A 25,495-nucleotide genomic window follows, 5' to 3' on the forward strand; every position below is an offset into this window, starting at 1 on the left:
TGTTGCTTCCAGCAGTAACAGAAGTAATATATATGCACTGTGGTATCCCCACCACTCTTTTTTCTTCATACATAATCTGACCTTTTTCTACCTTGAAGATAACTTCTTTTCACTATTAATGTAATGAAAAATGTAGTGTAGCTGGAAGTGTTACAGGCTACGTAATAGCTTTACCATGGACATTTCCATTTTTTTGTTGCTCTATCAACAGCTACGTTTACAATCTTCAGCTTTGCAGTGTTCTAATGTTTTTATTGTTCCTATGTCAGAGACTTGCTTTTCTACATAGTAAGGTAGGATGCAGCCTTAATAGCTTTTTACACACCAGGTTTGATAATCCATCATACGTTTTTACAAAATAAAGTTCCTGACTTGTACACTTCAGGTTTTGGTTTCTTGAAAGTTAAGATTTATCAATAATGAAGCCAGGACAGACATCAGTCAGGTGTTACCCACCTTTTACAACCATTTCAGTAGCAAGTTTCCGTTATCAATCTTCCTGAATAGCTCTGTAAGTCCTGTACACTATCACATTTTTTGTATGAGTTGCAAATACAGACTAAGGCCATTACAGGAAGTGTATTAAAAGCTTCAGGCTGTCTGGCCTAACCACCAGTCATTTAAGGATGTGAAATTGTAAGGCATAGTCAAGGCTGAGCAATGTTTGGGACTTAGTTGCCTTTTTTTGTGTTTTTTTTTTTCTTTAAACCTAGGCTAGCTGCAGAAGGGGAAGACACTTCAAAAGCTAACACCAGTTGTTAGGTAATATTAATGGCAGTCTACTCAAGCTGTAAAAACAGGACATTGGTTTGAATTCTACCTACAGTTTTGTCTGTTCTGTGAGCAGATAGTTGAATGTTCAAGAAAATCGTGCAGTACATCTAGACCTAATGCTCAGTGTCTGTGCCAGTGCTGTTACAGTCCGCTCACAATTGGTATTTTGCCTAAGAGGTTTTTGTAAGGGTATGGTAGCTAGTTGAATTCTGAGCAATTGAGATTCACACATTTATTGAGTTAGTTGAGGGCAGTAACTGTTTCCCAGTTGGGTGTATGTCATATTAGCAGCTGGCTTTTATTCAAGAGTCCACTTGCCACTGCTACTGAAGGAGTGGGCACCAAAAGGCTTAGCCTTTTTTACTTTCTTTTTTTTTTCCCCCTGCCCTTGTGAGGCCCCAAAACAACTACTTGGCTTTCTGGATTTATCAGCCTAATCTAGTATCAGAATTTGTGCACATGGGAAAAGAAATAGGCTTAAAGGCCTAGTCCTGCAAAAGATAAGTGCCTGGACTTTCAAATGCTTATGTCATTTAATTAAGAGATTACAATCATGCTGACTCAAATATGTACCTTTTCCCCCTGCAACTAGAAGTAAAGTTCACAATTCATCATGTTTCTGGTACCTACTGCGTGTTTTGGTTGATGTTCGTGATCTAACTATTAGATGAATTCCTTGTGAATACCATTTAGGGTAGATTTGCTTCACACTGCTGCTTAACAAATTTCATGGCCTCACTAATGAGACTTTCTGCTATGAATTTACACTATGAATTTGAGGCTGTGGTGAAAAAAATAAAACAACAGATGCACATATTTATTTGAAAGAAATCTTTTAATATAAAATGCTAAGCAAATTGTTCAAGCAGGCTGATTTCATTATTGATATTCCAGTGCCCTTGGCACTGAGTCAGTGCTCCTTTTTTTAGAAAATATCACTTGATAAACTATCAGTTTTCTTAAACATAAGTGCAAGCAACCAACATGATTTACGTGGTAAGGGCAGTTTTTTTCAAAAGGTATAATTTGGCATTTAAGCTTGAATATGTAGTTCTTATGTGTTTGGTACAAGCAGTTTTTTAACATACCTGACTGTAAATTTGCTCCACTGTCATTATGCCATGACCAATGAGAATTTTTTTTAACACCAATTTTATGTTTTGTTTATAAAATATATAAAAATTTATTTGTGCTATCTAGATGTTAGTATTTATTTTCATACCTTAGAGACTACTATACCTCAATATTCCTTCCTAGTCATTCATTACATGCCTTTTAGGCCATCTCTTTTTGCAGCCTTTTCAGGTTGTAAAATAGTAAAGGACAGGATGTTGTAAGCGTGTGAGTGAATAAAGTGTCTTCTTTTTCATAGCACAAAGAAAGAAATGTCCAACCCAAAAACTTCATTCACAGTGCTATCAATGTAAACTCATATAGTCACAAGTACAGATAAACAGTAATTTGGTTCAATTTAATTTACTTTAAAGATTAGGAAAAATATTAAAAAAAAATAATCTGTAACATTGAAGACACTAAAAAATACCAGTTTAATAAAGCCAAAAAGAAAAACTAGTACTTCTCCTTGACGATATCAAAACGGTGAGAAAAGGGGAGGTACACAAGTAAATATATCCCAGTCACTAGGAAGCAGAATGGGAACTTGTTCACCATCAGTTGTTTTCAGGAAAGAAAGCTGAGAATGATTCAGTTGCAGAGGCTGAAGGTAAGACAATACTGCATCAGACACTTTTTCAGAGAAAATCTATTTGCAGATTGATCATTTGAGTTGTAAAATTAATTGGTACATTATCTTTGCTTGAAGCTGTGATGGTGAAAGTAGTGAGGAAAAATACAGTAGCCTCCTGGGCCTCTCTTCTCAATGGAAAACTAGGAAAAGCAGAACAGTTCTGAACAAATGCAAAGCACAGATTATCTCTTGAGAATATGGGAATCCACAGTGAATTTAAGTTGGAGATGCACTAGAGCTACAATTTTTCTTTCAGTGCTAGAGAATAAAATAAGGTCACTTTCTGTATGAAGAATCAAGTACTCAAGACTAAAACACATTTTTCTTGCATGTCTAACTTTGATCTAAAGCTGGCTTTTATCCCCCCCACTGATGTTCTCCCCTCTTCCCCCCATCACCTGCAATGAAATTCCTGGTTTTAACATAGGTATATAAAATTACACCTACACTGATGGGCTAGCTCCTTTAATTCTGACTAAAACTCTGATTTCCTCATTCAGAAGCCTCAGCTTTTAGACTTTATAACAGATCCCAGTCAGGTGAGTTTGACAGACCTTTGAATGTGAAGTGTTTCTCCTCAAGTATAGTTGTTTCTGTTTGAACTACTGTAATCACTGACCTCCAGTTTTCACACAAGTCTCCCTGTTCTTCCAGGCAAAATAAAACCTAGTTGATCTTCAGCTATTTTATCTTTGTTTCTGTGCTTTTGTGGTATCTTGTTTCTGTTCAGATTTGACCAAGTGTTTGGGTATTATGAAAGCACTACCATTATTACTGCAGTGAATGACATATTGGTGTGGGTTAACAGGTCTACCCTGGTCATCCCTCAGTCTACTGAAAATATCACAGTACAAGTTGTTTAATTTTTGCTTTATCTGGCTGATTGATCGGCTACACTGAGAGTGCTCCTTTCTAAGGCTCTCCTTTTGTGTTTGAAGATTACACACATCTTCTTCCAAGTCAAGAATTGCATTTAGTTTGCGTTTACGGCAATTTTGGGCAGCTACCTTGTTTTTTCCTCTTCGTCTGATGTCACGTAGAAGTGATACCTGAGTGTCTGTCAGCTGGTTCTTCGCTAGCATGGTGTTGAAAGAGTCGATGGGCATGCTCACAACTTCATCGTTTGAAAACGGTATTTTCAGAGCTTTTGCAGAGCATTCGTCACTGCTGTGGTTTGTATCAGTAGAATTATGGCACCTATCCTTTACATCGTTCGATTTCTTCATCCATGACTGTTGATGCTCTGGAGCGGATGCTCCTTGACTTGGCAGCTGATTGTAAGTGTGGTTATGAAGAAACTGCTGAAGTGTGGCTTCTCGAGGACACTCAGCATCATCTGGATATTCCCCATGGTCATATTTAGTGTTTTCTTTGCAATGGCCATCAACAGCTCCTACGCCATGTGAAGGAGCAGATTTAACACCACTGCTGTACCCAACAGCATCTTCACAGGAGACTGAATAAGAGGTGGTACTGTGACTTGAATTCAAAGATAGTCCCAAATCTGAGCCAGACTCTTCAAAGATCTGAGAAATTTCTATAGGACCAAAGTCTTCATCCAAAGCCAAAGACATGAGTTTAATTTCATCAAAATTATCATCATGGGCTGTTAGGTTTCTAAGGTCAGCTGCTGAAACCAGCCCTGTCAAATTTGGCCCATGAAGTATTGATTCTGGATTCGTGATATTAGAACTTGACTGAGGAAAAGACTCTTGCCTTTGTAAATGTCTTGGTTTTGAATTTGATTGAGTTTCTGTTCTTAGTAGCATGGCATCAGGAGGACTGAAATAGTTGTGAAGTGTCTGGGTCAAATTTATATTGTGGTGTAAGGATGATGGGTTTTGACCTCTACTAGAAGTAGCAACTTGTGTATCTTCCAGTAAGCTCACCTAAAAGATAATGGGGGAAAAAATGGGATCTTTATAGAATTAATGCCTCTATATCTCTTGTCTACACAGTCACAATCAATTTGTTTTTTAATAATCCACTACTTGACTCTATTAAAGCAAAATTTTTATATGTCAAACTCTTCTTCTAGCTATTCTGAATGCTGTTTCCTGTCTTTACAAAGCATAATCTGTACTGGCATTTGGCAAAAGGAAATAGAAAGGGTGCAGAAGTAAGTGACTTAAGGAATGGGAGAAGGACTTGCAAAGGACAGTGTGGGACTGATGAGCGTTGAGAGGTAGAAATGGGACTGTTGCCAAGTGTACATCAAACTACACTTGTGTGTTACACCTGATCTGGTCTAAGAAAAGGCCTTTCTTGGAGGAGTGGTCATGGCCTGTAACGGTCCAAAGCTATCATGATCCCAGATATGGGGCCAAAATCTGGAATGATTTATTGAACACACAAGTGCTATTTAAGGGTCTCGGGGGCTTACATGCTAATGAGGAGGCAGGGTTATTCTGAACAGGGGTTTCCACAATCTATTAGCATTTCCAGTAACAGGGGTGACATAAGGGGAAAAATGGATTTACATTTCTCAGATACAGTATTTACATTTTGGGGTAAAAGGTTTGATATTTCCAGTAAGCAGGGTTACATTGGGGAAGGGTGATCAGCTTTTACCCCAAAGAAGGGTTTACACAGGGAGGGAGAAAACAATGGGATATCTGATAGCATCATGCAAAGTCTCTTTACATCCTGCTGGGGGAGATCAGGACAATGGATCTTGTCTGGTCTTTTAGATGGTGTTTTTTCCCCAGCCCCTGTGGCCCAAGGTTTCCTGTTTAATCCTATCGGTTCCTTTTCTTTTGGTATCCAGTTCAGACTGCAACAATGGCCCTTCACTGGTAGTGGTATTGATGATTGAAGGGTGAGCTGGTTCAATGTGCTAACCCACTAGAAAATTAACTTTTTAAAGAAGATAAATAGCTCACCTACAGAAGTTAACCAGTGAGAACACTGGTGAATAAAAGAAGGGTGGAAGACAGGAACATTAGGATCTTGCTGTCACAGTCTCACTACTTTTCTTTCACAGTTTATAAAGCTTTGGGGGCTGTGTGGTGCCACATTTGGCTTAGATCTTCTTAACTGACATCTGTTGCAACCAGATTTCAACCAAATTCCTTTGCTAGTAAGTTTAGAGGAAACAGCCCCCCCAAGATCACAGCTTTTTTGGATGTCTTTTGACTTTAAATTACCACTCACTTTTTCTTTACAAAAATAAAGCTGATGTGTGATCCCTCAGCCCTGAAGTCCAAACAGTAAACTGGACTGATAATGCTCCAGTAGCATTAAGGTCCACCTTTTCTGGGCCTGAGTTATAGCTGCTGGGTTCTAGAAGTACAAAGCCACTGCCTGAGATTATGTCAGGGTACTTGCTGACAAGCAGAGTAGTCATATCCATGGATGGATACAAAATACTTGAGAATGTAAATACGTTTAGTAGGAAGCAAAAAGGATTCCTCCATCCTTACTGTGTTGCAGGAAAGGGCTTTCGGATTGCCGTTCATTGGACAGACAATGTAAAAAGCACTTTCCACAGGGAAGGAATGATGTACCATAAAGACCAGAACATCTTAAAGTCTCTATTATCCTTCCTGAGAGCTCAGGTAACAGAAGAAGGTCTTGCCTTATTTCTCCTAGGGAGTTACCTTGGACTAGACCCCCTGCAGAATAAAGATTCGATACCTGGAAGAATCAGTCCATTTTCAACAGAAGATGGCACTGCATAAATAGTCTTAAATAAAATATGGAACTGTGTATTGTTAGAGCTGCATGAAGGCTACAGCCAAATTCCTTTCAACTTATGAGAATGAAGAAAACTAAACTGATGAACTTCTGCATCTTGTTAGCGTGCAATCCATTACCAGAACTGAACAGAGGAGAAGGCTAATTTCTGGGCTGGGAGGCACTATCCAACCCAGAGATTATCAAATCTAGGTAGTTATGTTCCCAAATGTATGAAGTTATATGGAAAACACTATTGGCCCTGGAAGAGGCTCCTACGATGAAGTGGATGTAAGATGCCCTTGAAGTGTTGCAAAAAAGGAATGTAGAGAATAGCTTCATGGTTAATGATTGCAGCTATGAGCTGTGGGAGAGAAGGGAGACTCCAATTAAAATAACTACTGGGGTTTTTTTGTCAAGACAGGCACACAGAAAGTAAACAATAGTATCAGAAGGCCAGAAACTGAATGGGTTTGCTGCTAATGCTGACTGACCTGATTTGCAGTGAAGATGGGTCTGTTCTCCTTGAGGGTAGTGACCTTGTAAGCACATGACCCAGTATTTATGACAACTGTAATCTTTCCCCATAAATGCTCAATAGCTGCTACTGTGTAATAACTCAGTGTGGTTCTAGAGAAACACACCAAGAGCTGCTGTATAAATATGAAATGGCATTAGGTTTCAGAAAAGCAACTATTAGTTGAACTAATTAGGTTGTCCAGTGGCTCCATCCAACTTTGAACGCCAGATCACAGTAAAGACAGAGCTCTGTAGCTTTCATATCCCAGACAAGTTCCTGGGGAAAATTTTTCAAGTAGAGCCAATGACAGCTGCTGTAAAAGGTGGATAGGAGCATCTTTAGCATCTTCAGGTAAGATTTACTACATTGATTTGCTGGTATATTCCTGGAGTGGGTGAGGTAGGCTGTGGTTACTAGATGAAACAGAATAAGTCATTACCCAGTAATTGCTGACTGTATTCCAATCTATTAGCAATACATGTTTTTTCTCATTTACCTCTAGCATGTTTTCCATCTGCGATGACAGAAGCTGTAAATAGCCCTCGAGGGAGAGAAGGGAATCTACATGGTTGCGATTGCTCTGTGACAGAAGAAAGAGAAACATGTTGTAAAGGACAGTTATTTTACATAAAAGGAGGTAAAAATCACAGTCTGAGAGGAAACAGAGCACAGCTCTGTGAAATAATGCTGCTGACCCCATCATCAAGTCCTCATACTGATGGGAGATAACACGTTGCTAGAATCAGCAGAACAGCTCAGCTTTCACAAGGTCTCAAGAAGATTGAGTGCCCTTTTCATTGTAGCTCTCAGGGAGAACAAACCCCAAAATGCACAGAACAGTCCAGTGTCCCAAATGGAATTCTACATCCAAGCATTAAGCTTTACATAAATGGTGAGAACAGTATAATTTATCATCCATGTCTCTAGTGTTTGTAGGCAAAATAAAATCCTTGCCCACAAGCACAACACCTTCATGATGAAGGAAATCAAACCAAATTGCAAAACGGTTATTTGCAAGTGTTTTTTGTAAACTTTAGAATATTTCAACTACATAAACTGTACTGGGGGGTGGAGAGGAAGAGGTGATTTTCGAGAAGGTGTGCAACGGCATCATTCACAAAGTATCCTCTAAAGTGACCATTCCTTTCCTGTCCTTGCAAGGGATATTCCAAATGAAAACAGGAAATAAAATATTCCTTTCAAAACCTTTAACTCCATTTCTTTTCACTTCTCCTTATCTTGATAAGGATATATCCTCCCTCACTTCCTCTTCAGAGTTTTCTCTTCTCCCACTTTTTTCATCATTTACTTGATTTATGTCTTTCTCCTCCTCCTCTTGCAGTTCCAGCTGATCATCTCCTCGGTGTGGACAGCAGTCATCCAAAGCTTCCTGACACGCTTTCAGATCAACATCCTGAAGATACAAACAAAACAGTTCTATTATGTAACACACTGTCAAAATCAATCTTTAAAATGCACTTTTTTCTTTTTTCTACAGCTATAGCATTTCAAATAAAATATACACTGAACAGGTCATGTGGATGAACTGACTGTGTGGACTTTGAGGGCAGAGTGAGACCAGTGTCAGTTTGGGTGGGCAGCCACCACTGACTATTCTGGTGCCTAGGCACTGAACCCATCTGCAGTAGAAATGGACACTGGAAACACATTCTTCTAATACAGACATAGGATGATGTGATTTCATAAAAAGTTTGGGCTATCAATGTCATTTGTATGTCATTTCACAACAACATATCCGAGCCAGATATATATTCAATGATGGAATTATATATGGCTGGTTAGCAAAATCCCTCATTTACATGTATTGTAATAGCAGCTCTGTTTCCCATCACCCATTCCCATTTATCCAAATGATGATTTTTTTTAATCTCTAGTGATGAAGTCGTTCAGATATAGTGGTCTCAGAAGCAATCTTCAAGTTTTGTTTTATCTATAGTCATATCATCAGACTTCTAAAATATTTATTATAGGGCTTGTATTGCTAGGGTAAGAAGGAATCAGTGCTAATTTATATTTTTTAAAAATGCATTTTTAAAAGATACACTGATATTTCAGCTTTTATAGGGCAAGTCGATGTTATTAAAATGTGAAACTCAGTGGAATGGCAGCCAGGAAACCAAGTGGCCACACTGTATTAGTTCCACATATTCCCAACAAAATGCTGTGGCAGGAGCAGAAAAGACAAGCTTTCAACAGCAGCAAACATAATGAGATGGTGTTCTGTTCTAAAAATCACAACAGATTTATTTACTTTACAGGTTTGATATGAAAGCGTAAACTATATAAAAACTGCAGTTCTAATAGTCATAAAAACGTATAAGAGTTTTTAAATTATTGCTTCATACAAAACACATTAAAGATTAAATGTGAAAAGGTTTAAAACAGGATATTGGAGTAAGATTAAATATATTTTCAAAATAAATTATTATTTCCAATTTTATCCATTCTATTTAAATATTTTAAAATACGAAAATTATTTTTATTTTAAACTGATTTTATTTTTTGCTTTCAATTTTTCTGAACTTTCTTTTCAAGATTGGAAGGGAACTTTAGCTTTATAAACAGTCATTTGTAAAAAAAGACAGACGTACAGGGCACTCATCTGTCACTGTGATGTAAGTACTTTCCTTCAATGATGCCTAACACAATTTCCAGTCATTAGAAATGATATTCCAATACACTATGTCTTTGTCAGCCACGGTTGGAAATGACCAGATGACTTGATATTGCCAACTATGAGAAGACAAATTTACTTGCCTAAACACATACATACATGCACAAAACTACAACAACAACAACAAAAAAACCCCCAACCGTTTTCTCTATGTAGTAAAACAGAAGAAGAGGCAATTTAGTACACAGGACACTGAGAACATGTATGTAGCTACTTGCAAACACTTAAATGAGTTCAACGGAGCTACTCACAGTTATGAAATTAGTCCCATAGTTATGTGCTTGCAAGATTAGGGGTAGTCTTTAATTTTACAGAGAACCAAACTAATATTTATCCAATGAATATGATCTGCTAATCATTCTAATTAATAAAATTCATCACCATCAAAAGTGAATAAGAAATCAAGGACAACTGCTATTAAAGACCTGAAGCAGCTCCCCTAGAGCCAAGTGGCTTGGAAAGATGCTCTTGCAGCAGTCTTCAGCTGCTGAACAAAACAGCAAATTCATTATTCTCTTGGCTGCAGAAGAGGCAAATGCTGGAAATAGTTAGAAATGTGATATCTATAGTGTGATGCCTCAAAAAACCCACAGTAAACACTGGTTTTGATTACAGAAAGTATAAGAGTGACAATGCAATGACTCCTATTGAAATTTCCAGGGGTACAAACTTATTTCACTGCCAGAGAAAAGAAAAGCTTGCAGTAACTTTGGGAAGAGTCCATGGCATGTCCACAGATCATTTTAAGCCCTCACAGTTCAACTTGCTTACAGTGCAAATCTGACTGCAAATGATGTTGGTCTGCTAAAATCTACAATGGAGATGGTCCTTCCCAAGACCATTGCAAGGAAAACTGAATTTTTGATGTGCCTGAGGGGACAGCTCTTTTCTGAGGAGAAATTAAATGCTCCTGAAGCTCACTGAAATTTGTGAAGACTATAATGGATTCAGTTTCCCCAGTGTCACAGACAACTGAATTTTCAGGTTTTTTCCTATCAGTATATAAAGCTATTTACCACTAAGGAGATGGGGAATATTTCCAACCACAAATGTTAGGATTTCTCTGGAGTCTGCATTGATTTTTATGTATTTTTTAGGAAAAAAAAATATAATCTGACTATTTTCTCTGCTCAGCCAGAGACGGTATCTTGGTACCTTTAGTTTCCAGGCTGAGAGCCACCAACTGCACTACAGGATCACATACAATTTTGCCCTAAGGACCCTTTGGCTTAAGCACAGCATGAAGGTCAGTCTCTCCACCCTTTTTGCTTTTTTTTTGTACAAAGTTCCTACTCATGTGAATGGAACAGAGGTGCCAATGGGGATGGGAGGGAAGTAGGGTCTCACATTTGCAGACATGACCATTTCCTGTAGAGCTTACCAAAGGGAATGTATCATCTCTTCTGAAAGAGTCTAATAATGCTGCACCGTGTGGCTTTGAATATTACTCTTACTAACACTGTTTCTTCCTCCAGCAGATAGTGTTAAAATATACTCATGGCTGCTCACACTGATTATTACTGCAATAAGTTATCCATCCTCAGAAAAAACCCTGTTTTCATCACTACTAGGGCAGTTGCTGAAGGATCATGGCCCTGTAACCAGCTTTTCACAACAGTGGTGGTATAGATACAGCACATGTAAGATTGTTCACATCACCAATTTCTACATATGCGATCATTTCAGTGAAACCCTCTATGGAAATCAAGTAACGCAACCAGAACCTTTTCCTCTTCATTTCTTAGTTTTGGCTTTTACCAAAAATCCCCTGGATTATGCTGATAAATGTTTATACCCTGACACTGCACTTTCCACCAGCTTGAAGGTCTTCCCCAGTGATGAAGAACAGCTGAACAGTACAGCTCAACAACAGAATGCTTCCCAAGTGCCTGCGCATCACTTGGGATTGACTGCTGGACTACTGCTATGGGGAGAATAGGAGGTATGTCTCCCCTAGAAACAGCCATATTATGCTTTTCAATAAGGCATTTCTTTAAAGATAACATAATTTTAGAGTCTGAATATACATCTAATGACAAGAGGGACTGAGTGTAGATACTACTTACTCAGTACTGCGCTGCCACACTTGGTGTTTCTGTCCTGTTCCTTATTTTGCAATAATGGTGTCAGAAGAATAATTGAATTACAGTAATACCACTATGAACCCAAGAGATCAGGACAGCATGTGGTTGTCTCCATACAGAGAAAAAGACTTGATTTTTGCTGATTGTGGAAGACTTAATGTTACCACCAAGCCCATTTACTGCAGCAGCCTTTCCACTTTTACCACTGGAGGGTGTGGAAGTTCACACCTCCCACAGCAGGCTGTTTCCAAACGCTAAACTGCAACTCTACCTGAAGGCAACCTTTGATTTGCATTTGGAAGGATTTCTGCACAAGCACAAAGCCAGAGAATTACACTGAAACTCCAAGAAAAAAGAATAATTAAAAAAATAAAATCCCAAGTATCTCAAGTTCTCGTCTTGTTTTTGCATTTGCTAGTCTGAGTTGGGTTAAAGAACAATCTGAGACTAAGTCTGATTTACCAAATTATGCACCAGCCTTGTAGGAGGAGGGCTGGGCTCTAACTGTGCATCTGCCCTTTTCCTAAGGCACAATTTACCTCAGGTGAACTGTTGGCTTCAGTTTGTCAGTCTACGGAATATGAAAAATAGTAATTTATGTCAAATCTGCTACTTAAGGTGGTCCCACACCCATGTATTACCTGTTGTCCATAAAAGAATGTATAGGGAGCAGAACCTTTAATGATAACAAAATACGAATAGGCTTATGTGATGTATTGGACGGGTGAACAAGGCACCTCTCTAGGAGCAGCAGAAAGCACGAACATGCTGTTTTCAGCTATTGATCTATGTGGAGTTGGCAAACAGGGCTAAAACTACACAGCTCAGGGCTACAAGTGCACACAAATATCTGAACTAGCTCTGGAGTAACAGGAAGGTCTTGCCAGAGCAGAACAAAGCAGACAGGGTAGTTTGCCTGGGTGCACACGTAGCACTGAGGGGCACGTGGTACCTGCCCCTTGAAAGCTGTTTCACTGCAGTCGGACTCTGAGTTACCATTGCAAATATCCCAGTGCCAGAGCAAACGTACATGACCACAATTATTTGCAAAAGGATGTTTTATTTTGTGCTGATTACTCATGTATCCCATTCACGTGCTGTCTTCTAATTACTCTACATTACATTCTCTATTTTAGTTGTCAAGCTTTAAATTGCTTCACTGATGTCATTAACCTTAGAGATGATTTTCTGCAAACTTCTGTCCCTTCTCCTTTATTAACTGCATTTCTCTGTTAAACTGGCCCTCTCCTTGTTATTAGCTGAAATTAGCTGTTATTAGCACAGGCCTGGTGATCTTTGGCACATTTTGAATAATTAAGTAGCATTTCCAGAACAGAATCATAGAATGAAACTTAAAGATTGTCCAATACCAGTAGAAGTTAGGTAGAAGAAATACTGCCTCTAGTAACATAACCAGTAGTTCCATTTTGCTACTTTGTAGGATTAAATACAATTAATAATTAAATATAATGATGCATAGCCAATATCATTCAGCTCTAAGGTTAATGATGTTGCTTTCTGCCTGTATACTTTAACTATGTGATGATAATTAATCTTACCCATTGATACCTACTTAATTTCAGTTAAAAAGGAAAACATTTCTTGCTGTTTCTCTATACTCATAATGAGCCCTATAATATCCTGAAAATACCAGAATAGAAGGGTACTTTATTATTTGAAATGCAACCACAGTTTAGAAAGCATGGAGGGTGGAATGGTGGATGGAAGCACCGATTCCATTTTATGTTATATATAGCTAGACTTGAAATGACAATAAACCCTGCTAATCAGCAATTCAATTGAGGAAATCAAGCGGTGCATAGCTGTGACTCCAAATGTGGCACCTGTAAAATGTTTATGACATATCTACTCTAAATCCTAATGATACCATCTGGGCTTCAATCAAACACACATGTGAGAGGCACTCCCATGTGTTGCAGTGAGATGGTAGCCCCTCTCTAACCACGTGCATTTCAGGGGTTTATATAGTATGGCTCAGCTACTACAAAACACATAATCTGTGCACTCTGTTACAACATAAACACAAAATTAACACCAATCTACTCCCCAAATGGAGGCAGAGAAGTACAAGTGGAAGACACAGACAGCAATAGTGTTGCCACTGATTTCAATTAAGACATCAGTTGTCATGCTGAAAACAGCTCAATATCCTCTTCAAAATGAACTTTGAAAACACTTTTAACATATAGACCAAACAGGTTTACACTCCAGCCATTTGGTCCTGCCTGTGTTGATGTTTTCCACCAGAAACTGATTTCATCATAAAGGATGCAATATACCTGACAGTAAATGTGATTAAGGTTATTACATCTATTCAGTCACTCTTTCAGATTGAGCACAGTAAAAAACAAAACAAAAACACAACTTCCCAAAAAAAAACAAACCAAAAAAAACCCCAAAAAACCCAAACCAGAAACCCAAGAGCTCTTTCTATGCCTCTGCTCTCCCAAGATGCTTTCTATTCTGGTCAGTGAACTACATGACATGAGGGTTCTGTAAGACACCTCCCTCCCTTCCTCCTCTACGTTTACCCTAGATTGGTTGTATATCCTCATGGGTATCATGTAGTCACTACTGAATAAACATAAAAGTATCCAGGGATCACCTTTTCTGATAAACCTTTGTTCACAACTGAGCTCCAGATGTTTTCCTTGTGAGGTATTCTACTCCCAGCTTTCCTAAGGTACTGACATCATTGCAACACCAAACGCCTAACAACTCATAGCTCTAAATAGGGAGAGCTGTTAAAATCCACAGTCTGACACTTCATTCCTTTAGGATTTGAATATCTTCACCTTCCCTCTGACACTCTATGTAATTCCTCTTCTATTTTCCACATTTACCACACTCCAATTCCAATATTCCCCTCATCTACTCTCACATGCACTTTTCATGCACTTCCCCCACTGGAAATACCTTCCCCACTTTCTAGAAAGCAAGAAAATGCTGGTATAGGTCAGCCCTACACCACCAGCTCAAACACCCTTCCTGCACATTCCATAGACTTGGGTTTTTCAAACCCTTGTGCCTCCTGCAACACACTGTAACAAAAGTCAAAATCACAGTCTTTCAATTATATGTACCTTGGAAGTTTGAGGTTCTTCTCTTACCCCACCTGTCTCTGGAACACCAAGTGATCCTTCCCACACCTCCTTATTAAACCTAGGTGAGTTCTGGCTAACTGGTAAGAGCCATCCACAAGCAGGGACCCAGCCCATTTATCTATTTGTGGATGTTCCTCCACAGCAATATTTCCAGGTCCTAGTGCTCAATAAGTTTGAAAGAAAAAAAGAAAAGAATAATTTGAAATACATTCTGTAAGCTAAGCACACAGCTTCAGTGGGACTGCTCTCAAATGGACTGGAGAAAAGCCTTCAGAACAAAACAAAAAAAAAAATCCGTAACTCATTTTCTTCCTCAATGTAAATATTTCAAATTTCAAAAGTCTGGGATGGATTCCTGCCTTCCAGTACTTTAATACCATGAAACTCTGCCTCTAACAGTGTTCAAAGAACTGTGCTTGTATGAGGTTTTGCATAACCTGACTCAAACTGCCCTTTCTAAACAGGAACATAGAGACAACAGTACACACAATACAAATTATCCACTGTGCATCTTCTTCCTTAAATTTTGTAATTCACAAACTGTTAACATTATGCTGTTAATTAGTAATAAGTGTTCTTTAATCAAGTGCAGGAATTCAGCTTTTGGGAAGGCTTTCAAAACCTGAAAAAAGAATTTAATACATCCAGATATAACAAACCTACTTGATTTGGGTGGGAGCTGACCCTTCCTTCTCTGTCTCAGCCTGAGCTGGAGCTTGTCTCATGAACTGTGCAATGACCCAGCACAGCTACTGCTGCCCTTATTCAGGCACTGCCTCTTTCGTGACATGGGCTGTATCAGTGCTTGGGGGTTCATGGGATTTGGAAAGAACATTTTTACTCTAAGATTTAGACAGATAAAAAGCTGAAGAGCTACGTAGTCCATTCTTGCCTCAATTTCAATTTAGTGTTTTCCTTAGAAAAGCTATTTCCCTGAGCAATCCAACAATAATTTACAAACACATTGGGGAAAAAATAAGCAGACATGCCTTACCTTTACCTGTGTAAGTCAATGTATCCTACTCACATATGGCCTATTCAATGGGACCTACTTGTGTGAATAGGTTAGAGTAGGAAAAAAAAGTTAGGCACCATGTGTTCAGTAGTGGATGTCAGTATTCAAATAGGCGCTGAATATTAAGGAGTAAGTGGTGCTCCCCTTATAAATCCTTTCTTAAGAAAAAAACCAGGATTGCAATCACTTTTTTCAGCAAACTGTGAAGAGAAAGACTAGGTGCAGCAAAAACACTGTTGTATCTGGAAAAAAAATACCAGGAGAAATAATCAGCCCCCAAAAGACCAGGTTCGCTTTTAGGCTTTTTATCTCCTTCCTTTGCAAACATGCCACTGGAGCCTTAACTCTTGATCTGGGTTGCTCTGTAAACAGGTCAGACTTGAACCACCTTTCATTACTACAGAAATTAATCCATTTCCTTGCATGAACTGATGCATGTTTTCTGGCTATTCGAAGTAAAAGTTAATTACTTTTTTCTTCTTTTCCTCCAAAGATGTAACTCATGGTTCCCAGACAGGAACCCTAGTACCTTAGTCTCAATCTTAAACATCCACGAAAGCCAAATCTACGGGCTGACCCAGATCAGAACAGCACAGAGGCACTAAACTAATATTCTAAGCCATAGGGCACATCTTCTACCAACCACCCACTATGACCTGCTGTAGGCAATGCAGGACAGCGCAGTATGGACAGGACCTGGAAAAAAATACTTCTTTTTATGTAGTCTCTGCTGTGCTACAAACATATTTATCCCCGGTCCTGTTACACACATACATCTAAGAGAATGAATAGCAAGACACTGAGATAATATGATTATTTTCTCCATTAAAAGGTGTATTCCAGAAGAAACATGTTTTGTTATATTTATTACTAAGGCAATTATTGTGGGGCTTACATTTCATCAGCAAATGTAAGTTTGATTACAGAAATGAACAGGCTGACTCCAGTCTGTTGGGCAGCAAGCTGAGTGTAGGAACCCACCTGTTTGCTTTACCCATTGTCAAAAATGAAGTGCTCAGGCTGTCCTAACACTACACTGCACCTCATCTTAGCACAGGACAGAAAAATAGGCCAGGCAAACCCATTCAGTTTAGCATGTTTCAGCCATTGAATTAATTTTCTTTTTCATCGGCAGTTGTCTTCCAGAGTAGTTTTGCATACCCGATCCCTAACAATGGGGACCAACAGCTTGCATTGTGTTGCCAGAAACATTCTCAGCAGGGACTGGAGTCCAATGAATAAAATTAATCCAGGGTTGGATAAATCCAGCTGCTAACTTTTCATGATGCCACACAATACCAAGCAGAACAAAACAAATACTTTCATCTGTTTACAGAGATTCCTTGTCTTGACCTAGTGTGGATACGAGAGACGCTCAAATCTAGTTTTACAAAAGGCAAAATGAAGGTTATAAATCAGCTGAACCACTCTGAAATCCATTATACTATTACAATAACATTTTGACAACACAACTACACTTAGTCAAGTCTACCAAAGGTCACCTTTAAAACAAAGATCAACTTTTTCCTCTGTGTTCCATGTTTTAGATTTGCCATGTGCTTCAAGAAAAGTCTGGTGGAAGAGACATAGGGGTTTTCACATAAAAGTCCCTTTACCTTTTAGGTCAAGAACTGAACACTGCCTTATTTTGTTTCAATCATTATTTCACTTAAATAAAATGTGCTAAAGAGAGAGGCACAGACCTACATTTAGCAAAGAAATGAATCATCTTCTCTCCACAGAAAGGACTGATCCCTTACAGTCAGGGTGTTGAAACTAGTTTTTCAAATACTTTACAAAAATAACCAAGCTAACACATGGGGAAATAGGGAATGAAAAAAAAAACAAAATAAAAAGGAAAAAAAGAAATCTACCCTGCATGACAAATTTAATAAATATCCATTAATGCTGGTCCATTAATTCATATTAAGAAGCAGCTATTCACAATGGTTCTTAACCAACTTGAAAAATGTTGGTAGTTCAACTTGATATTTCAAAATGTACTGAACATCAGTCACGAACCCACCATCTCGGCATTCCTGTATCTTTTGTGTCCCCTCAGTGTTATCACAAAATTCCCAGATCATAAACTACTCAGGAAACAATGAAACTCTATGCCAACAGAAACTTAACTGAGAAAAGCTGGCCCTGCAGCTGAATGGCTTGGCTAATCTTTAGACTACAGCTGTGCACAGCTGTACAGCTCTCTGCAGGACAACGGCCTGAACGGGTGCAAGCAGACAAAAGTGCAGTAAGGGCTGCATGTGCTGTGACCAAGATAGGGACGCTGGTCAAGATGCTGCACTGATAACAGAGGGCCGATAAAAGGAGCCTGGAGGTTAGTCCCTGCAGAGTAAGTCTCCCGAGATGTAAGAAATGTTCCTGACAAGTGTAGTTACCCAAGTACGCACACGTGCCCTGTGCCAAGATGAGGGGTGCAGCGTGTGATGCACTGTAGAGAAGCTGCATTTCTGCAGCCGCGCGATATTGTCGAGAAGCCTTTGCGCCCACATGAAAAAAACAGAGACGATTTCCGAGGAAATGCCACGCAGAACTGTCCGTCCTGGCCTTGCAACTCTGCCTGGCAGGTGCCAGCGGCGCTGGGGCCAGGCGTATGCCTGGGCAGTTCTACGGGGCTGCCCCCGCTCCGCTGCCGGGAGCCTCCGCCGGTCACTCCGTTAGCAGAGGCTGCGCGGCATCGCTCCGCAGCACGGCCCCGCTTGGGCTGCCCGCCGTCCGGGACCCCCGCCTGGGACACAGGGAGGGCACACACACCCCTCTGGCGGTGTGTGTCTTTTTTCTTTTTTTTTTTTGAGTGGGGGAGGAGGGGAAGGTGAGCGTCTGGCTCAGAAAACCGTCCTCCTTCGCGTCCCCACAGCTCGTCCCCCACGAACACCCCCAGAGCGCCCGCCCGCCCGCCCGGTGCGCACCCCCGTCGCTCGGCCGAGGCGGCCGGGGCAGAGCCGCGCCCGCCGCTGCTGTGCCGGTGCCTGCCCGGCCGGGACAGCCCCCCGCGCTCCGAGCCCTTACCTCCGCCATGGGGCAGCGACTCCGCGCGGGGCTACCGCGCCGCCCCATCCTCCTCCCGCGGCGGGGCGGGGGCGGCTCCGCCCGGGCGGGGCGGGCAGAGTCGGGCGGTGCCGCTTCTCCCTTGGGGCCAGGGGCTGGAGCTAGGGCTGACACCCGGCGGGGCAGGTCGGGAAGGTTCGGGGGGCCAGTGGCCCATGGCTGCCCCGCGCAGCCCCGCCGATCCCCGCAGCCGACGCGCCTCGTAGGTGTGTGTGCGCGGGGGCAGAGAGGGACCAGCAGCCCCGGCCCCCGCAGCCTGCCGCAAACCCGCCCTGCGCTCCTGTGCTCCCCGCGCACACCCCGCGCCGCCGCACGACCCTTCTCACGGGCGGGAGGCGGCGCCGGAACGGGACGGAGGCGCGGACACCTCGGCACCCTCTCACCGCGGGCCCGGGAGCCCCACCTGTGTCCTGGGGGCTTCCTGCGTGCCCGGGGGCAGGAACAGTCTGCGGTTGCTGCAGCGAGCTAGAAATAAAAGAGACAAGTTAGGAAGGACAGCTGGGAGGAAAAAAAAAAAAAAAGGCTAAAAGATTCTCCACCTGCCCTCCCCCTTTTTTAAAAAAAAATTTAATAAAATACGGGTAAAGCTTTTAGCTACAATCAACCCAGTGTCTAAGTATCTCTCCAGTGGCTCTGCTTTCCGACCTATTGAACTGCATTTTCCCTCAGCAGTACACAAATTTACCCTCATACATGCTAGAGATATCTTTTCCAGCTGTTTTGTTCTCTCCGTCCTCCCAAAAAACCCTCTTATCGCTTCTCATCACTTCTACTTATCTGAGTGCTTCAGGCTTGTTTTGGCATTTACAAGGCGTTTGCGCTGTTTGGGCAGACTCTGAAAGTGTCACTTCTGCAGTGATAACTCTGTGTGTAAAGGGTGCAGTGTCTCAATTTTGCTGTTATCACAGATGACATTTCCCTTTTTTCGTTGTGTCCAGTGTGATACCACACCCTGGGGTAGTGTGTGTTATAGTATTCCTAGAGTTTTATTGCAATTTGTTTCTTGAATTCCAACACAGTAACAGTTTTCTTTTAAAAAAATCCAAATATACTGGACTAGGATACAATCTTCCATTGCTAGCTATTTTTTTTTTCTTCCCTGCCAGAGTGAGGTCTCTGGCTTTTAAAGTGGAAGCAATGTTGATTTTGGTGTTGGAAAAATAAATTAAATATGTGTTAAGCTAACCATATTTACAATCATGATTCACTGCACAAATACCAGCACAGACAGCCACCACAAGTCCTTATATTCCACATATTCATTGGTGTTAAACCTTTTGGTTTTGGGATTTTTTTTCAGCATGATCAAAATCTTTGCACATATTTTTTAAGTTTGTAGATAAGAAATTATGTGACAATTGGATATAGCCTGTAGTATTTCTTGCAAGAGATAGAGAAGAAAATGAGGTTGCCACATTCCACTCCCCAAGGGAGACAAGAGCTTCTTTGTGGCCACTGTAGGCCACTACAACAATATACATAAAACAGGCCTATTTAATCATTTAGTCTTTTCTTTTAGCAAGATGTGTTTCAAATATTTAACAGAAGCTCTGAACTGTTACAGTAGCTTTTGGCTGTTAGTTTTTCATTTGAACTGAGTTTTGAGTCACAGATTCACAGAATATGCCGAGTTGGAAGGGACCCACAAGAATCATTGAGTCCAACTCCTGGCCCTGCACAGGACCATCCCCAAGAGTCACACCATGTGCCCAAGAGTATTGTCTGAACACTTCTTGAACTCTGTCAGGCTTGGCGCTGTGATCACTTCCCTGGGAAACCTATTCCAGTGCCCAGCTACTCTTTGCGTGAAGAACCTTTTTCTAATATCCAACCTAAACCTCCCTGACACAACTTCAGGACATCCCCTCAGGTTCTGTCACTGATCACCAGAGAGAAGAGACCAGTGCCTGCCCCCCCTCTTCCGCTCACGAGGAAGTTGTAACTGCAATGAGGTCTCCCCTCAGTCTCCTCTTCTCCAGGCTGAACAGACCAAGTGCCCTCAGCTGCTCCTCATACAGCTTCTGCCCTAGGCCCTTCACCATCTTCATTGCTCTCTTTTGGCACCCAAAACTGCACACAATGTTCAAGGTGAGGCTGCACCAGTGCAGAGCAGAGTGGGACAATCCCCTCCCTTGACCGGCTGGAGATGTTTTGCCTGTTGCCCCCCCCGACATGGTTTGCCCTCCCGGCTGCCAGGCCATGTAAAAATGAAAGCTGCCTTTTCCTTTTTTACCTTTGTTTGCAATGTAGTAACTTCTCAGAGTTTCTCCTGACCTACTCAAATCGCAGAGTCAATCCCTCTGGCATGTGGTCCCTTACACTTGTCTCTACATACAGGAAAGCTGGGCACAGAGCCCCGGTAAGTGCCACAAAGTTTTTATAAGACTTCTTGTCTGAATTCATAGAGAACAAAGAGTGCATATGTGTCTGTGTATGGAGCCACAGGTGAGCTTAGATTACATCCCAGCTGTTTACAGCTCCTAAGTGCATCTATAGTCATTTATTTCAGAGAAAGCTCTCGGTAATATCAAGTACTCAGTCTTACATTCAGTGAATCTAGTAAATAACCGTTTGTTTTTCAGTAACTGCTGAATTATAATAACAATTTTTTTTTTAATAACACATGAGCAAAGTTTCTTGCATGTGACACTCCATGCATTATTTCTGCTTATTACAATTTATAAACCTACTTCTTGTGAAACATACTTTTAATCAAGGTAAGCTATTCAAATAATCTTCTCTCAGAGAAGCATTAACATCAGCTTCGATGAGTGTGTTACTCAACTCTTGGTATTGATTCTGCTGTGTTAGATGGATGCATTGCTCCCCAGCACGCTTTTGTGCTTCATGCCAGTGTGGAAAAGGAAGGACAGGCTCTTTATCACCAGAGCATTTACAGTGGAGGTCAAGCGATGGAGCAGAAATCCTCTCAGCAGCTGATAAGTGTGAAGTTTGGACCCTTATTCAGAGCGGGCAGGTACTGTCAGTCACAAACATACAAATGTCAAGAATTTTATGCCTGGTTTTAAACTGTAATAATTTTCCTACTTTATTATCTGACTGATTTCTCACCATGGCATTAGCTTATGACCCTGACTGTGACAATGTAGCAACATTTTTAATACTTTGCTAATGTTAATGCCTCTGTTCTAATTTTACTTTCATACTTCATGTGTCATAGGAGACTCTACCACTTGAACTGGATTTAGCCACTCTCTTGCAAATTTTTCCATGCATAAGTGGCTTCAGTTATTGGACCTAATAGTATTAGCTGTAAAACATAACAAAACAACAACAAAAAATTAATTTTGGTCAGATTTTTGCTCTCTGCTTTTAAAAAAAAATTAATTCATTACAGGTGTTTGCGTGGGCAGAAAGGAGAAAAAGAGAATGAATCTGCAGTGGCCAGATCTAGTGTGTTCTGAATCAAATGGCACAAGCTGAGCACATATGTTGGACTCACTTTTCTATATGTCACGCTTTTATCACATTAACACACTCAAAACAGCTCTCCTTTATGACAGATATAGAGATACCACGACAGTGAAATCACTGTATAAATACCAGGATGGATCACGTATTTTATCAAGCTCTTCCTACAAATCCTTTGGAAGGGCTCTGAAATAGCTGCATTAGCGCTGTTGAGGCCACGGCTTTTGGAGCTGGACACAGATCATGGGAGAGTGGCTCACGAAGTCCTCCTACGCAGGTCTGTAATGCATACATGCCTTCATGCCTTGTCTCTCATTATACCCCCTTGCAAGTGGTATAAACAGATACAGACACAGATCTAGACCTATCATCCATCCATCTATCAATCTATCTATCTCTCTCTCTGTCTATCTACCTATCTACCTACCTACTTATACTCAAGGGTAGGAAGCCAATTATGTTTCAACACAGAGAGACCTTATGTTCTAGGTATTGAAAGAGTAAAAAGTAAAAAGCCTTACCCCCTGGACATTGAGACACTTATTCACAGATTTAACTAGTTAAGTATGTGACAAGAGGTGACGTGAAGCTGAAACTCACTTTCTTTTTACAACCTATCCTCTAGATTCATCCTGACTACTTTAAGTGCCCACTCTCCTTTTCCAAAACCTTACCCAAACTGCCCCCCAATTGCTGGCACTCCGCCTTTGCACAGCAGTCTCCCATAGAAAAGAGAGGGACCCTAGTTTTCTCTTTTGACTCATATCGTCCACCTACTTAGTGTATTTCTCTCTACCATCTGGAGAATATAAAATAAATGTCAATTCCTTTTAAAACTGGGGAGGTATCATTTTTCCTCCTTTACATACAGTTCAAAACATAGCAGACCTCCAAAGTCCAGCATCATGTTTTTTAAGGTGTGCCTGGATATGACCCAGCTCCCTCTCCATCCTCCATGAGGGAGGCCATTTGTCCTGGGCTGGTAGCCTTAGCTCAGGAAATCCTTTGTTCTTCTATGACGTATTTTTGTTATATCAATTAATGCCAGTACAAGGACAGTTGGTGGCAGCCCTGTATAATTGGGTGTTAGGCACCTACGGGCTTTTTGTGAATCTGCACCTTAATGCCTTAAATTCCTTCTTCAGACAGTAGCTGGGGACCAGATGAGGCTGCAGCTCAGCAGGAATTCCTCCTACCAACACAGTCACAATGGCATGTGCCACAGGAGAAGACAGAACACATGTACAGAAACACACTTGGAGTGCAGGACTGTGGAAATAACAGCTGTGACCTGGAACACTTGGCTTCTTCCTGGAGAGGGTGATAAATCAGAAGTGATTGGTCTTCCACACAAAAAAAAGAACCAGACACTGAAACCCAAAAGACAACAACAAAAAACCCCAGTAGGGACACTAGCTGAAAGCTAAGGAAGAGAAGGTGGACAAAAAAAAAATACAAGGAGGAAATCCCTTAAATAATCTCAACCAGAACAAAATAAGCTGAAATGCAGAAAATACAATAATTTGATGTATGTGGCAGGAATGTGTTGGCTATATTTGGGAAGAGGATAAAAGTCATCACTTATTACACTTGGTTATCACTTGTCAGTTGAAAGAACTACATTTCCATTTCTTTTTCAGTTAAAGCTGTCACTTCCATAGTAGTGGCACCTGTGGAATCCACAGGTGTGGAATGATGAGAAGTCCTGTCTTTATGGAGGCAATCAATGCCTTGATATTCCTGACAACCTGAATCACTATGCTACTTTAAGCCACTAACTAGCAAAGCACAGGAGAACAGCAGAGACAGAACACTTGGCACTTTTGAGATGTGTTTATATATGGTTTCTTTTTCCTTATTGAAACAGTTGTATGCCAGGAACAATTTGTCACTGAGACCGTGGTAACTCGGGATAGAAAGGCAAGATACTGCAAGGTGAAAGGGGAGATGGCATTCTCTTTTGTAGCCACAGCATTTAGAAAGCTAGTATCCAGACAGCAGTGGAGTTCGTGGCTAAATGCTGAACACGTTTTGACTCTTGGATTTGCTGGAACATAAAGAGTTCAGAGAAGTAGCTCTGCAATTTACCTCAGCCTTAAACGACTTAGCAATTTTAGGAATTTAGCTTAGAGATTTCAACTGGAACATGGGAGCTTTTCTTTAGCTGAAGTCTACAGCGGGTCAAACCCATGACATCCTTTACAGCTGGGATGACTTACACAAAACAATTAACCTTTACTAGATTGAAAATCTTCTGCAAAACATCTTCTGCACCAATTCCTCCAAGTGATGAGCATGTTGGAAGGCACCATCTATGCATGCCTAAATAAAAACTGAAATCTCTTATACCTTCTGGGATCCTGCATCTCATATTTATTTTAAATCCCTTGGTATGGTTGCTGTTGCTAAAATACCAACAGGGATAACAATAGCAATAACAGTAATATTTGAAGAGCTCACAAAGAACACAAATTCTGCTAGTGACAGAGGCTACTACCTGCATTTATGTGCAAATGATATGTCGGCTGAACCACTCTCTTCTGTCTTGGTGTGTATTGGATGCACAAGACCAATAGAATAAAGGTTATTTGTAACATTTATTCCTAACCTTTATGGGACTTGGAATCCCATAAATAAATTAGAATCACCACTTTCTCAAAAACCCCAGAAATCCTTTGCCTTCTTTAAAGACTTCATGTAAGTGAAAACTTGACACCATTTTGAATCCACAGCTGGTTTTTTGGCCACTCAGTAGGGGATGTTTTTAAATGTCTGCATGGCATAGATCTTCACAGAAGGCAATGAAAAAAGAAACCATCCCCTGTGGATCTGTGGGTTGATGCAGTGAGTACAGACACCTGCTGGATAACCCACTGAGGTGCTGCTGGCTGCACAGCTCACAAGGCAGCATCACCAATATTTGTGGTCAAAAAAGGAGCTGGCAGAGCAGGAGATGTGAATTGCTGCCAAGTCATATCCCTCACATCACTTTGTTGGGGACTGAATGAGATCCATCCGTCTTTTTCTGAAGTAGGGTCTCACAAGAACCTTGCTCCTGACCTTCTTTCCTCCTCCCACAGTGTCAGATGCTGACCTGCCTGATGAATTAGTTAATTTAATAATGGGTCTTTCTTCTCTGCTATACCTGTTCCTTGAGTCATTCAGATGATACTAGTACGCTCTTGGCTACATTTTAAATAAAACTTTTTAAAAATTATTTAAAATAATAATAAAGAATGAGATACTGTCTCCTTAAATCATAGTCCTGGGTAATTGCAGCTAGGTTAAGCAATGAAGATCAGAAATCAAACCCAAACTATGCAATTGCCATGGCTGAAAAATAATATTCCCCATGATTC

At 40.8% G+C, this 25,495-nt stretch overlaps 1 protein-coding gene across 1 annotated transcript; it reads right to left on the reverse strand.

Moving 5' to 3' along the window:
- Positions 1 to 1,590: 1,590 nt before the first annotated feature.
- On the reverse strand, positions 1,591 to 18,735 carry NFE2L3 (nuclear factor, erythroid 2 like 3). Its single transcript, XM_032689156.1, has 4 exons — positions 18,666 to 18,735; positions 8,026 to 8,130; positions 7,213 to 7,296; positions 1,591 to 4,410 (listed from the first exon to the last, which is right to left on the reverse strand). Exons 1-4 carry the CDS (start codon positions 18,711 to 18,713, stop codon positions 3,208 to 3,210), a joined length of 1,440 nt encoding a protein of 479 aa, XP_032545047.1. The 5' UTR covers positions 18,714 to 18,735; the 3' UTR covers positions 1,591 to 3,207.
- Between the last annotated feature and the right edge of the window lie 6,760 nt (positions 18,736 to 25,495).

Source organism: Chiroxiphia lanceolata, chromosome 1, assembly GCF_009829145.1.
Source record: "Chiroxiphia lanceolata isolate bChiLan1 chromosome 1, bChiLan1.pri, whole genome shotgun sequence".
In the NCBI taxonomy this organism is placed as follows: domain Eukaryota; kingdom Metazoa; phylum Chordata; class Aves; order Passeriformes; family Pipridae; genus Chiroxiphia; species Chiroxiphia lanceolata.